Source organism: Pantherophis guttatus, chromosome 5 (assembly GCF_059756535.1).
Source record: "Pantherophis guttatus breed Tessera chromosome 5, ASM5975653v1, whole genome shotgun sequence".
In the NCBI taxonomy this organism is placed as follows: domain Eukaryota; kingdom Metazoa; phylum Chordata; class Lepidosauria; order Squamata; family Colubridae; genus Pantherophis; species Pantherophis guttatus.
In genome coordinates this window covers 92,751,024-92,766,533 of record NC_142067.1, presented here as the reverse complement: position 1 = coordinate 92,766,533, position 15,510 = coordinate 92,751,024, and the positions used below count along the sequence as shown (strand labels likewise).

The following is a 15,510-nucleotide window of genomic DNA, read 5'->3' as shown; positions in this document are numbered from 1 at the left end:
CACCACTGGAGCAGGGTTGTAGTTTTCTTCAAGGCCAGCAACCCTTTTTGTTCCTGCTTCCCCTTGCAAAATGACAGGCAGTTCCATGGATCAGCTGAGTAGAAGGAGAAAGGAGGCGGCTTCACTAGGGCTCTGATGAGGTTCATGAGCGGAGGGAGAATAGCACCAGCCTATATTATATGTGGAAAGAAGGATGACCCTAGGTTTTCTAGTTGCTTATAATGTCTTGAAAAGTCATGTTGGCTGAAGGAACAGCATAAATCTAATAGTAGAAATCTAATGCTTCTAGAATCTCCAATTAGGTAACCCTTCAGTAAAGAACTACACGGTTTAGCGAGTAAAATTGAATCAATAAACTTTGAATTGTTATATTGTTGTTTTTAAAAATTATATTTAAGGAATATACTCTGGGGGGGAGCTAGTGGTAAGAAAAGAAAAAGACCCACACACTCATGGACAGGTATCGTGTATATTATTACAAAATTTCTTTTACAATGACATTTTTCTCTTGGTAAGGTACATCACTGGAAAAATACAGAATGCAGTTTTCTTGAGTTCTTAAGTTCTATTAAAAAAATACAATAGAAAATAATCCTATTGTGTGTATTCAGTATATTTAATCTTTTAAGCTCATCATATTTACTATTAAGCTCTCTGTAAGTAAATCATATATATGGATTTTTTTTTCCAGACAGCTGCTGAGAATGAATGAGAGAATTGCATATCTTCCATTCTCTGTTAGCCAAATGTCAAATGCACTGATTTTAATACAAAAGGAAAACTGTATTTTGTCACTCAAAAAATGCAGATTGTAATTTTGAAAGTTCTTAGCACTGAAACTCAAACTGTATAAAACGTGTCTCATATTATCAACTAGTTTAAGAAAATCAACTAAGGAATAAGATCAAAATCTATAAATAATATGTGGAATTATATTGACATTGGCATCATCAAAGAGAGAAAACAAGAACTTCACATTCATAATGTCATCACGTACTATAACATCATTGCAAAAAGGATCAAATTATATAACTTTACAATACTATTTGCATATCACAATAGGCTAACATTATAATAGATTCTTATATAGCACCTATTCATATTTAGCAAGAATAAGATGGTTTTCATTTGGTTTATTTTAAGTAATGTTAAATCTGGATCCAATTTATAGCAAATTATTTAATTCCTAGAACAGCCACTATAATACGATTAAATAGCAAGATTATGAAGGATTTTAAGGCAAAGGCATATTGTTTAATTCCTGAGGCAGAATCTTACTAAATGGGTTAAGAACTAAAAATTGGGAGAACAGCAGAACTATTATTTGATAACACATAATAGACAAGAAGTTCATCTATTTTATGAGATTGTGATGAGAAAAATGGGAAATCCTACATATTTCAGATTTCTCCTTCCATGTAACTGACACTGCAGTGCATTGAGCAGGATGTACGGTGTGTGTGTGTGTGTGTATTAGAGAGAGAGAAATGAAATATGTATTGCAGCAGTGTAATGCTATATCTACCATTACAGACTTTAGTGAGACACTGCGATGTACATGTGAAAGGATGGAGGATTTGTGTTTTGATGTCATAAGACATTTATCATCAATCTAGCGCCATGTGGGTAGGAATGATTACCTATAATAGCTCATAAGAGTCAGTAGACACAATCCAAAGAACAATCTTCATATCGGGAAAAAGTACTTATTACAATACAATATTGTTTTATTACATTATGGAGATGTTAGTACTGATTAAGAGCCAAGTCACATTTTAAATGGAACAGGCAGTCAGAAGGCCAAATCATAGGGGAGGTCAAAGAGATAGCAACTCTTCCTAGATTTGGAAAGTAGATATGGGAGCATAATGGATGCACTGCTTCAATCTATGGAGAAGTCATTCTCCACTTCTATATTTACAAACGTGATCCATAAAAATATTCTAACTAGTTTGCTATTCTTAAACTGTCCTGCTTAGCTAGAGCAACAATAAGCAAGCATGAATCCTTGATCACTAAATATATTAAAATTAAGCTGTTTACACATAGCCTTAGGTAAATACTCATGATAATTGTCCAAAATGTAGCTCATTTTGTTTATACATATGCATTTGAGTGAATAACAATTCTTCTGAAATTGGTAGAAACTATCACCCAAATTAAAATCATTGTTTATTTTAAAACAATGAAGTAATTTCATTATGCAAAGTATCCCTATTTACTTATTTATCACAGTAAGCATAAGGTGAATATCAGCGATCAGTGAGTAACATTACAAATTGGTAAACATATCACCAAGACAAAATAAAGTCCAAATGAGAAACGGAAAATATCTGTAATAGCAAGATTTTTACTCATGACTACACACAAAATTTAGCAATCCAAAATTTCAAGAGAAAATATAATCCCATGCACATTCATGCTTCAACTAATATAGATTATTATGAAATTATGTATATTTATTTTAGTGTTAATTAATAAATCTCCCTCCTTTGAGAATGTTTTGGATGAACCATTGCAGAAAAGTTTATTATTACTGCATAATGATCTTTACAGAAGATATAGACCTAGCATTTATTCATCTTCATTACCCTCAAGCATATTTTTTAAAAAGGTAAAGTTTAAATGTCTGGTTAGTCAAATTACCTTACCAAATTATTATTTCAGGAATGTGAAAAGTTATCTTTTATACATTTCACCTAGCCATAACTACTATCAGGAAGTCCATCTGGAATACATCAGAGGAACATTGATTTAGGACCGGAGCACATTATTGAAAGGGATACATGGCTTTTGTTCATCTGTGCCTTTTTAAACCAGAGACCCCAAATTGACATATCAAAGGGGAGGATTTTAATCTAGTTTTGACATGGTAGTTTCTTGACTGTGCTATCAGCCCTCCTGGGTAAATCAAACAGCAAATATTACTACTTTATTGTAATGCTACATTAACAGAATCTTGCAAATCTGAAGGCGCAAACTTCCCGCAAACACTTTTGACTGATTGACCCATTAATGTGGGTCCTTCGTAAGTTTGTCTTTATGACCATTAAGCCATTGGGGTCTCCTGCCTTTCTTGTCTGATTGTTTCCTAGGCAGCATCTCTTCCTTCCTTTTCTCATGTTCCATTTCATCTACAGACCACAATCTTTCCAATTGCAATATAAAATAGTACAAACCCTTCAAAGTTTGACATGGTAATCATAGAGTTATCACCTATTAAGTAAAATTATGGTGACTTGCATTCCACGTGGTTCTAGTAATCTCAGTCTCAATAGGGAGCACAGACTAAAAAAAATTTCCTACCAAAATCAATGCTTGATTTCATTCAGAAACTAGATTTTTTTGCACATGATGGAAAGCCAAGTTGGAACATTTTTTTTTTTAAAAAAATTCTGGTTTTCTTTCATTGTTCAAAAGATTTAACAAAAGCTGAAAACATTTGACAGAATATTTTGTTCATATAGTACATAATCAACATATAAAATTTAAGCCCATCCCAATACAACATGAGCAACAAGAAGATAACACATTCCAATGGTACAGGATATGACAGTCATGGGGAATCCCAACCTAAAAATTAAGAAAAAAGAAAGAAAAAAGGGAGTCAGCATTTTCTTGTTAACATTCTCATTGAAATTTAGCTATAATTAACAAGTACAATAACAAAGCAATGCCAAGTTAGCGTTGTAATTGATTGATGTGTTACAATTTTATAGACATAATTTACAAATGTATGTGCCTGTATAATACATCAGACAAAGGAAGGCAAATTATCATTATAAAATCCTGCTGAAAATACTAGATTAGAAACTAGTTTCAACCATGTATTAAAATGAGACTTAATTGTAATGATTTTTGATGGATTATGCCAATACATTGAGTAACAGTTATTTCAATTTTATTTAAATATCTAAAGTTTCATTCCCCAAGGGCATAAAGGAAGCATATAGTTTGCAGAATGAAGGTGGAAGAAAAAAAACTACTTTGCAGGCTATTTTCAGCCATTAACTGGAAATCAGAGAATAAAATTAAAGCCAGATATACCAAAGCATGTCTAAAAATACTTAACTCCTCTAGAATAGAGTACGTTACAACCTATTCTAAGTCTTCTATATTACTTACTACCAACTTGCTAGTGGTGTCTGAATATGCTTCTACAGTGTTGGCCATAACAATTGAGAGTCTAGGTTTTGCCAGCAAAGGACTGTTGGAAGAAATATCCTTCTGGGTTCAGTTCCAAGTGGGGAAAAAGACACTGGAAACATAGAGACTGTTTGGAAAGATGGTTTAATGGTGGACAGGAATCACATGGCTTGAGTTCCTGAACAGAAAAGGCGATCACATGCTTCAAGGTGTTGGGTGAAGAACCAAAGAAAAGGGCCAAGATGCTGAGAGTACCTGAGTTTATACCCTCTGTGGGCCCCACCTTAGTGTTTCCTGTTCCTGTATAAGAAGTGTATCCTGATTGGTTGTCAAACTCCCAGGGGGCAAGGTCTTAGCTAACTTTGTAGGTTGTCTTTCAAGCTTGCTTGAGCCTTGCCATGTGATGAGTTTCTGCTGCTAGTGAGTTTCTGTTGCTAGATGGATCCTATTGCGTTGCAGATGATGGCCCATTGACAAAGGTGGCGGGAATTAGTTTCTGCCTCTGGCCCATTGACAAAGGGGGGGGGGGCAAGAAGCTGCAGGGAGCTGCTTTGTCTTTAACATGTGTTTCTCCATTTCTCATCCAGGGAAATATAATATTCTGCCTTTTTAATATTTCCTAAAATATTTCATTCTTTTAGGAGAGGGATGGGTGCTAACTTCCTACAGAACCAAATCAGAATAATCATGGCATACTCTCACAAACCCCACATTATTGACTTAATGTTCCTCAGTAACATTGTTCTCTACCATATGGCAAATTTTGTATGATGCTCCTTTGCAGTATAAACTAAGACAGTAAAAGCAAGTGTCTGCTCTAAATTTAGTAGTTCAGAAGTTAAATAACACATCAGAATGGAGTTCTCTCCCTAAATGATCAGGAGAGTGCACCACAACAGCTGTTTATGTGTCCTGTTTTCCTTAAAGTGGTGCAGTTTTATCATGGCAGCCAACCCACAGGGAATTTTGGAATATTTGCAGCTTCTGATTTTTGGTGGCCTTTTGCTCACAGGCCACCAAACTCTCATCATGCCAAACCTTTAACCTTAAAATATTTCGTTTCAACTCCTGTCATGGCCTTCCTTCTGGCCACAAGAGGTTAGTTAGTCTCTTCATTCATCACATATTCTAACCCCCAGACATATCCTGTACCTGATCTCAGTTAGAAATGTTCAAATCACTGCCTAATTATAGACAAGACTCTTTTAACTCCTGGATGTTGAGCATTTTGTCTCTGCTCTCAATTTGCTATGTAGAAAACTACATTAAAAACCTTGCCATATTTTTTTTTAAAAAAAGGTGAATGACACCACTTACATTTATCCACCTATTTTCTTAATAAGAAAAATAAAAGAAACCTTAGGAGATTAGTTTCCTTATTAAAACCTATCTGTATGTTCTACTACTTTAAACAAAGCAATTATCCAAGTAACTTTTAAAGCCTCTTTGGACAGTTGTTCCAATACAGCAGAGCTGGAAGCATGGACCAGATGAGTATATATTACATTTCTACTAATTTAATTGAAATTCGGAAGCTCAAACATTTTAAAATTAAAAAGCTAATTTGTTTTTTAAAAGCCAGGGAAAGAAATTCAAATACTTTTGTATAGGAAAGCAGCACTTTCTAAAATGTATTTGCAGTTAGCAAATGCACCTAGCAGAAAAATGTCCTAGTTACATATATTATGGTTGGGAGCATTAGCGATGTGTTATTCATGTATCTAGAGGTAAACCTGGGATCAAGGGTCTGGGGTCTCCTCTGGAATTCTTAGATTAGCCTTTCATCTGATTTTACTCAAAACATATTTATCATCACTTTCTTCAGCTCTGCAATAAAATAGTAGATAAATAATAAATAAGTGGGCTTTTGTTTATACCATAGGCTGGAATCTCAGCATCGTTTAGCCTTTGTCTATAAACAGACATAGGACCCAAAGCTATTGAAGTTATTTTGAATCACAAGGCAGAATATCCCACAAGTTCTTTTCCCTTCCTCCTTTTGCAGTAAAGATTCAATAATATTATAAAATAAGCAACCATTTTATATGCATACATAACACCTCAAATCTGTTGTCTGAGGCAGACGTCCTTTTTACCTAATGATAGTATATATTTGCAGGCAATGATCAGACAAGACATTAGTCAGTATTCCATTCCTTCTAAAGACTGGGTATTTTTACATCTAGCTGTTTTCCAAAGCATTGACATCAACTCCCAGAATTTTTGATCATGTGCCTGCTAGTTGGATGTTGAAATTGACACATCTGAAAATTTCCAGGTTAAGAAGCACTGATGTAGTCTATTGCTGCCAAATTCACAGCAGCCTTCCATAGATACAAACAGGGAACTTTTTCTGGTACTTAACTAAAAAAAAGGATTGAAACTGAGCCTTTACATTGTGCTCTGATCCCTTCATCATGCTGTATGTGTGTACAGCCTAAACGTGACAAGCTGCTGCAACTGTGTTTTTGAGTTAAGCATCATCTTACATATATAACTCTTCACAATTCAGTTGGTCTCCTAAAAACAGTCTGAAATAGCATTTCTTCAATTACTTTTAATTATCTCATAGGTCACCTAAATGATAAGGGGAGAAAAGACGATACAATCTCAGTCTATTGCTATTGCATCTGCTGTTCCTCTGGCTTCATGGATTTTTTTAATGATTTATAAGCAGTTGACAAAAGGGGCTTTTCAATCTAATGAACTTTGAAGAGTCTCCACCACCAAGTAGATTTTTTTACTCATCTGTCTTTGAGTCAGCTGAAAACAATAACATCATGAAATTGTTTGACCATTGGTTAGGTTAGGTTAGGTTAGGTTAGGTTAGGTTAGGTTAGGTTAGGTTAGGTTAGGTTAGGCTACAGGAAGTAAAGGACCCTGCATGTATTTGAGTCTACATCTCAAAAAGAATGCCAATCCATGCTCATTTTTTCTCATCCATTGCAGAACCTAAGTCAAGCCTTTGTCCTAATAACAATTGGGACAGGTGTGGAATTTAAATATAAATTCACATTTAACTGATAGGTGGAAATGGTAACAAAAAGAAGCAAATAAATCACTTTACACAGAGGACAAGCATTGGATCGTGAGAACTGTCTTCTTGAATCCCCTAAAGAACACATTCATTTACACCATTACATCTGTTTGTTTGCATCAACATATGTTCACTTCACAGAAGGTTATGGCAATGTGTTAACAATCATATTAAATAAATTATTCTAAAATTAAATCTCCCAAACTTATTTCCTCATCATAGTTATATGCATTCATAACTTCATGGACTTTAGAAAAATAATAAAAGTAGTCTCTTTTAGATGGCATTGAATGAAAATCTCAATGGCTCAAACAGCTGTTTACGAGCAGTATTTAATCATTGTATTCATTATTATTTGCTTGTATGAATTGTTTTTATATGTGTTTTAGTCTTGTATATTGCGAGCTGTCTAGAATTTCTGGGATCCCCACCATACAAATGCAGGCAAAAAAGTAAAAAATTCAACTGTATCAGTCTGCAGTCACCCATGGCTCTCTAACAATCTGTCGTGTGCAACCTTTAAACATTAAGTGGACTCTGAGTTCAGAAATGATAACATGGATTCTTATAATTTTTTCATAGGAAATCGGAGCCCCTACTAAACTAGCAAGAAAAAGGAGAAAGGCAGAAACTTTAAAAGAACTCTAGGAAGAAAAAAAGAAGAGAGATGGATGTAAGGACTGAATTGTCCAACACAAGATTGCCTCAGCTTGCCTTTGGAAGTTGCGTGAGCTTCATCACTGGAGGCTTTCAAGAAGAGGCTGGACTGCCATCTGTCAGAAATGGTGTGAGGGTCCCCTGCTTGAGGGGTTGGACTAGATGACCTACAAGGTCCCTTCCAACTTGTCAATCTGTTAAATCTGTTAAATCCTGGGTGAAGCAGGGAGAGGCCTGAAGACCTATGAAACAATAAATGATCTGCCATGCGGCAAACCTGTCCTCCACAGAAAGTTTCCACGGCAGGTTGAAGAGAAAGAAGCCACCAAGAGAGAACTATAATGCTAACAAACATAATTATCAGTGAACTGGGAAAAATAATTGCAGCCAGGCACAAACACTTCTCACCTCATTTCCCTCATGCATTCATACATTCACTCACAACTTTATTCACAAGCATTCAAGCTATTGTTGCTACTGCCTGGATAATTGAGCCAGACCCTGGTATTTTCAAGGATATGCTAATGTCCAGAAACAGCCTCACCCTACCCAGGCTCTCTATTGACAAAAGTAAATGCTAGGACAGAGTGGGGAGATGTATGAAGAAGGTACATGATAAGCAAGTCACAGACAGGGAAGTAGACTAGAGGCAATATCTGGAGATTTGCAGCTGTTAAAAGCAAGCAAGAGGACTATCATTAAACTGCCAGTGAGTCACTTATCCTGGTGGAAGACCTGCTTGGAGCTTTGCCAAGAGGTTGGTAGCAACTATAAAATCAACCACACTGAAGCAGCTCTTCATCCCAACAACTATAAGAACCTTTGGAAGGAGGCAAAGGTTGTATGCTATTTTACAGACTTATCATTATTATTAAAGACTTATTTACATGACATCACCTTGCAAGTCCCAGAAGTGTGGAGGCAAATACACACTAAGTATGTGATGCAATAAAGCATTGTGCACAGATTTGCTACGATGTGTGGTGTGTCCTGTGAAAGCAAAGAACTCTCATACCCCATACTCATCTCTAAATAGGAAGTAGGGATAAAACCAGAGATGAAATACTACCAGTTCGGGCCGATTCACCCGTACCAGTAGTAAAAAATGCTACTGGTTCGCCAAACTGGTAGTAAAAAATATTTTTTAAAAAAGTTCCGACGATCAGCTGAGGAACGTGCGATCGTCGGAACTTTTTTTTTCCCCTTTTTTAGCATTTTTTTTTACTACCGGTTCTCTGGAACTGGTAGTTAAAAATGTTTTTAAAAGTTTTTTTTTAAAGTTCCGACGATCACGAGTCACTCAGCTGATCATCGGAACTTTTTTTTTTACTTTTTAGGCATTTTTTAACTACCGGTTCGGACGAATAGGTAGTAAAAAATGCTTTTAAAAAGTAAAAAGAAAAGCGCGATCGTCAGAGCTTTTTTTTTTTTACTTTTTTAAAGCATTTTTTTACTACCTATTCGCCTGAGCCAGTAGAAAAGGCTTTTGAAAGGTTAAAAAAAAGGTTCTGATGATCGTGCAGCCCAGCTGCGATCATCGGTGTTTGCATTTGGTGCACACTGCGTGTGCGCGGCACACATTTGGCGCATGGGGCACATGCGCGGCCAGTGAACCGGTAGTAAACTGGTTCAGATTTCACCACTGGATAAAACACAAGTATAACATTAGTCCTATTTAGTCAAAACTGGAGACTACACACATAACATGGTACACTTCAGTGGTGGGTTGCAATCGGTTCACTCCGGTTCAAGCGAACCAGTAGCAACAACAGTGGGAGGCTCCATCCACCCGCCTGAACGTCATCAAATATGCTATGCACATGCGCAGAAAACCGGTAGCAAAGGTAAGTGAAACCCACCACTGGTACACTTCACCAAGATATTTTATTTTAGTATTAGAGAAGTAATTTGTTTTATAATGCCTCAGCAGCTGCTCCTAACTCAGGCTACAATAAAAGAACACTGCCTAGAATCAAAGCTAAAGGATTGTGCTGCTTTGTTTGCTGACACAAGTAGTCTTTCATAGGCTCTGTCTTAAATCAAAATCCTACACACCCACAAATCCCAGTGGCATTTCCCCTTCAAAATCAGGAAAACTGCCCCTCCCATTGTGAAAGCACACAATTATTACATCTTCTTTTTAACACATGCATAAGAACATACACACTTCCTTTCTCTCAAATCCTTTCCCCTCCTCTTTGTTCCACCCAGTAACTGCTGATCTATTTCCCTTGATTAGTTTCTTCTGCCTTGGCTTTGGAAATCCTCATGAATGAATATATGTGTCCCAGGATAAATTGCAGGATCCAATCTGGGTCGGTCAGTGGGACCAGAAGTTTAGTCTTCCGAGCTTTCGGACTTCGTAAATCCTCCCTACCCCAACTTCTCCCAAATCTTATCCTCCCCACTTCTTTGCAACACTCTTCACCACTCACCATCTCCCCCATCTGTTCCTCAATTTTCCTCCCATTGGCTTTCTTTCTCAGTGTTTTTTGAAGGCTTCCTCTGCTGACTTTTCTGTCCCCTACCCAAATCACCCAACCTGCAATTAAACAGCTTCCCAGGTTTGGATTTCTTTGTTTTCAGATTTAACTAGAGGGCTTGGCTGGAAAGCAGAAAAGACTCTAAGAAAACAGAGCAAGGAGTGGCTGCTGTAAGTATTCACTATGTCAACTGTTTTTACATTATGAAGGGGGATATGTAACAAGATGAGTTTTAGTTCCAGTTTAAAAGGTGTTAATTCCCCAACACCGCCCATTTTATTAATTATATAATCTTTTAATAAAGCATCAAAACTACACATCTCCGAAATCTTCATCTATGTACAAACATGCTTTCAGACCCTCATTTTCTTCCATGTTAGAAGATCCTGCATTCCCTCTAATTCTGTGTGATACCATATATTGCTAAAGCTTCTGGGAAATCTTCTGATGTAACATGAAAATAGCTATGAATTTCCTATATTTATATAAAGATGCCTGTGCCCTTACTTTTTAGCTACCATATTAGTTAGCCAGGAATTGAAATTACAGGATGAAACCTATAATCCTGTTTTGTTCTGAATGCTAAAATTACAAGAATCACTTCTTATTTTTCTTCCCCTTGAACCTCTGCCCACTTTCTTCATGCAGCTGCTCTCAATTAAAAATTCTTAAACTAGTAGGAAATGGTGGGAATAGTTCTCAAGGCAAACAAATTAAAAGCTTGGTTAATTTATTTTTGTATGAAATCTGGACCTTCCCCCCCTCTCCGCCATCAACAAAATGTGCACTAAACATTTTCTTTGACCTTCTAGAGAAAGCACAATAAGCATCTCCCTTGGCAGCCGTTGACCTTGGGGCAGGATAGCTTCATGGGTTCTGCTGATGAAAAAGCCTTTTTTGTCGGGTGCCAGAACTTGGCATTTCAAGGTGACAATGTTTGAAAGGCCTTTTTTCATTAGATATTTCTGTTACTTGAGCAATCTGGCAATCTCATTTCACCCCATATCTCCATGCTTTTCTCCTGCTCCAAGGCCATGATTTACACAGCCATTTCCTATACCACAATACACTTGAATCTTTCACACAGAATGGCAGATTAGAGACACCTTTTGCTTAGCAACTTGTTCAGTTGCCACAGGAAGGAATGGATTCCACTAAGGGTCACTGGGCAGGGAAAGCACAAATCATAACCCCAACCCTTTAAAACTGCCATGGGTTCCTAGCAATGGTGGGTTTCAAATTTTTTTACTACCAGTTCTGTGGGCGTGGCTTGGTGGACATGGCAGGGGAAGGATACTGTAAAATCTCTATTCCCTCCCCAATCCAGGGGAAGGTTACTGCAAAATCCCAATTTCCTCCCGATCATCTGGGACTTGGGAGGCAGAGAATAAATGGGGGTGGGGCCAGTCAGAATTTTTACTACCGGTTCTCCGAACTACTCAAAGTTTCCACTACCTGTTCTCCAGAACTGGTCAGAACCTGCTGAAACCCACCTCTGGTTCCTAGCTTCTAACATAGCAAATCAGAAAAGAAGACAATTTGACCATAGGAACAATGCCTTGTTACTTTGTAACAATGTATTCTTCATAGGGCTATCTATGAAACATGCTCAAAAGCGATCAAAGTGCACGTGGCAAAAACAACAAAACGCTCTTTAAGGATATATTAGAGACCTTAGAATCATAAATAGAACAATATTTTTGAATTTTGACAATTTGGCTTGCCAAATGGTGGTATAAAACAAAACCTAACCGGAGCAATAGAAAATAATGCTAGAGGAGATGCAATTCTATTTCAGTCTTCCAACTTTAGGAAGCTTTGTAAGAATCAAACTGTAATGAAAAGTTAAGTATGTTCTATTTAATATGCATAGTTTTTTAAAAAAACAGAAAAAAACAGGTACTTCTTGTATAGTGACCACATTTGGGACTGACAACTGTGTTATGAAGCGAAGTGGTCACTAGATGGGAAATCAGATGACCGTGACTGTGCTTTCCCTTTTCCTACTCCTCCACCTTTTGAAATGCTAATTAACCCTGGCACTATGTTAGCCAGCTTGCAGCTACTTTCTGTAACTGACAAGACTGGTAGCTTACATACCTCTTGCTTTTGTTTTTCTCCTAATGATTTTACTTCATTTTCCCTTTTTCTCCACTCCCCCACTCTTTGAAATGCTCTCCAGTCACTGGGATAATTAGCAAGAAGCAAATTAATATTTACATTCAGTGGAAAGCAGACATGCTCAGAGATTATTGCTATGAGCACACTACATTAATAGTCTCGTGAATTTCCCCGCTGCGTATCTGCTTACTCTCTTGTAATTCCTTCCTCTCCAGTCTCTCCACTCAATGAGGGAGGGAGAAAAAAGCAGATCAAGCATAAGAGATTGCCTAGATTGCTTGGGTTATGTTTTTTCCCTCCTCACAGAGTGGACAAATTGCTTAAACAACCGAGGGGAGAAAAAAAAATACACCAGAATGTTTCCATAGCACTCTCAGGGCTGCTTGACATCCTCCACATTCCTTTCAATGTGCTCCCTATTGTTTGCCTGTTTGTTCTGTTGTAATTCTTTCCACTCCAATTTCTTCACTTTGCAAGAGACAAAAAAAGAAAAACGACAGGTTAGGCACAGGATTACATATATTGACTACGATAGTGTTCATGTGCCTGTGTATTAATGTTTGTATTTACATTCATCAGGAAGGAAGGAACTACAAAAGAGTAAGCAGACACACTGGAGAATGCACATTTAAAAGAATATGCTAATATTCCTTCGGAGGCAAAAAAAAAAAGTCTTCAGGATGAAATTAGGGTTAGGCAACACTACAAGCCTGCTACAGTGGTGGGGGGAGAGAGCAAAAGAGAGAGACATGCTATGAAGGTCATAAACATGATTCTTGATTGCAAAGTTACTTGCAGCAAAGAACCACTTTTATCATACAGTTATACCTGCAAATGATCATTATCCAAGACCGTCACTAAACAAGGGCTACCTGTATTTTGCTGTATTAAGAAGATGGTTTCTTAATTCGGCAATATTTTATGCTATCCATTTATGTACATCCATAGACATTACAGACAAGATAGTTCATTCACTAATTCTTAGGACTCTGCTTTGCAATTCAAGACATACAGGCCTCTCAAATTAAAATCGGTTTACAGTAATTGTTTATAAGCTATTCAAAAGTTAGACAAAGGATAAAGATATAATACCTTAACATATATGATGCTAAAATTTAAACATAGCATAAGGCAAGGAAGCTGAAGTCTGATGAATTTCACTTCGAGACATAACTTTAAAAGCAAACCAAAACATTGATTATAATATTGGAAACCACAGCTAGTGAATCAAATGATCTTGCTATGAAATTAATATTTGCAGAGCCCATCCAAAGTGAATATATCCAGCAGATATCTGTGAAGTTAAAAATTAAGGCTTGGAAAACTGTGATTCCAACATGTTTGCAGAACACAAATTGGGTAGTATAACAAATAATCTGATGGAAGTATATTGTGGATTCTCTGAATTAATTTTATAATATGTTAGCTGGAAATTGCACTACTTGGAGAAAAGTCCTAAAATCCACTGGCTGGACACTATAAAGGATGATATCGGAATGACTGTGGCAGATTTGAAGGAGGCAGTGAGAGACAGAGAGGCATGGAGAATGCTGCTCCATAGAGTGGCCGAGGGTCAGACATGACTGAATGGTGTACACGGACAAGATTATGATTAGAGCCATTCTCACTAAATAGTTTCAGATAGGTCTAGCACAATGATGGCTAACCTTTTTGCCATCGCATGCCAAAAGCGGGGGGAGTGTGTGGGGGGGTTATGTGCATGCATGCCCACACCCATAATTCAATGCGCCCCAACCCCCGCGGGGGCGCTTTTGGCATGCAATGGCACGGTGGGCCCAATAGGCCTGTTTTTGCCCTCCCCAGGCTCCAGAGGCTTTCTTGGAGTCTGGGGAGGGCGAAAACGGCCTTCCCCAGCCCCCTGGAGGCCCTCCAGAGGCTGGAAACGGCCTGTTTCCCAACTTCCAGTGGGCCCGGAAGGTCAGAAAATTAGCTGGCCAGCACGTGCATGTGGGCTGGAGCTGAGCTAGGGCAATGCTCGCGTGCCCACAGATATCGCTCCACGTGCCACCTGTGGCACGCGTGCCATAGGTTCGCCATCACGGGTCTAGCATATTCATAGTATATTTGCCTTAATGCAAATGTCTCTCTCCTGAATCAGCCCTGAAATCTTGCCTTAATCTCTTTGGAGATTCACTTCCTTAACAAACCAGTAAACAGAATAGACGATGGTAACAGATGTTCCACATTTTCTTCCTCAGTCAAATCATTGGATTTTTTAAAAATTCTCTTTGTTCTTATGAAACTAAATATTGCTGGAGGAAGAAAATATGAAAAAGAATATCAAGACATAATTCATTCACTGCATATCAACATGACATTCGTAGCTTAGATTTTTCATCATACATACACATGGTTTTATCTCTATGGCTTCAAGGATCCTTTTGTACTGTACAAAACGTTTGTACAGTAAGTAACTCTCACATTTTGCAAGCAGCATCTAGAATCTTGTTTTTAAAAGGTTGGCAATCTACAACCCTTGGGTTGTATGTGCCACTCTAGCACATCAACACCCACCATATCTAAAGACAAATCTTCTCACTCTTTTTAAAAAGTTATTATTTTAGAACTGGAGAACTCAGTGGGAAAACCAGATGCCTTAAACAAGTTGTTAAAATATCTCAAAGGTGCTTTTTTCAAAAGGCAACTGAACTTTGTTTTTCCTTGAAGACATTTCGCTTCTCATTCAAGAAGCTTCTTTAGTTGAACAAAAGCACCTTTGGGACAACCATGACCTGGATGACTCAGATTCTCCATAGACACCTTGTTGTGGCCCACCAGCAGCCTGCGCGGATCATAGCTGATCCTGACGACGAGGCTGGTGTGGTGTCGCGCCAGCAGCCTGCGGAGTCAGCGCTCGCGTCGGATAGCGAGGAGGCTGAAGAGGATGTGGTGCCAGAGGCAAAGACTCAGCCAGGGCCTTCAGAACCTCCAGAGTTCCTTCAAGTGGAGAGAGCGAAGTGGAGGAGCCTCTCCTCAATGCTCGAGCTTGCAGGGCTGCCAAAAGGCAGGAGTGGCTACTCAGGAGGAGGAGGTCTCCTCAAGAGT

General features: G+C 37.9%; 1 protein-coding gene and 1 long non-coding RNA gene across 7 annotated transcripts in view; one reads left to right on the top strand and one right to left on the bottom strand.

The window, feature by feature from the left end:
• Nucleotides 1-455: 455 nt before the first annotated feature.
• OCA2 (OCA2 melanosomal transmembrane protein) overlaps nt 456-15,510 on the bottom strand; it is a 217,534-nt gene continuing 202,479 nt past the window's right edge. For all 5 annotated transcript variants that reach the window (XM_034431376.3, XM_087895329.1, XM_087895328.1 and 2 more), the window contains one exon: nt 456-3,573. In XM_034431376.3, coding sequence (XP_034287267.2) covers nt 3,489-3,573 — 85 coding nt within the window. In that variant the 3' untranslated portion in view covers nt 456-3,488. The remainder of the gene's footprint in view (nt 3,574-15,510) is intronic.
• LOC148113521 (uncharacterized) overlaps nt 10,011-15,510 on the top strand; it is a 50,073-nt gene continuing 44,573 nt past the window's right edge. For both annotated transcript variants that reach the window (XR_015734528.1, XR_015734527.1), the window contains exon 1: nt 10,011-10,493. This is a non-coding gene — a long non-coding RNA (uncharacterized LOC148113521). The remainder of the gene's footprint in view (nt 10,494-15,510) is intronic.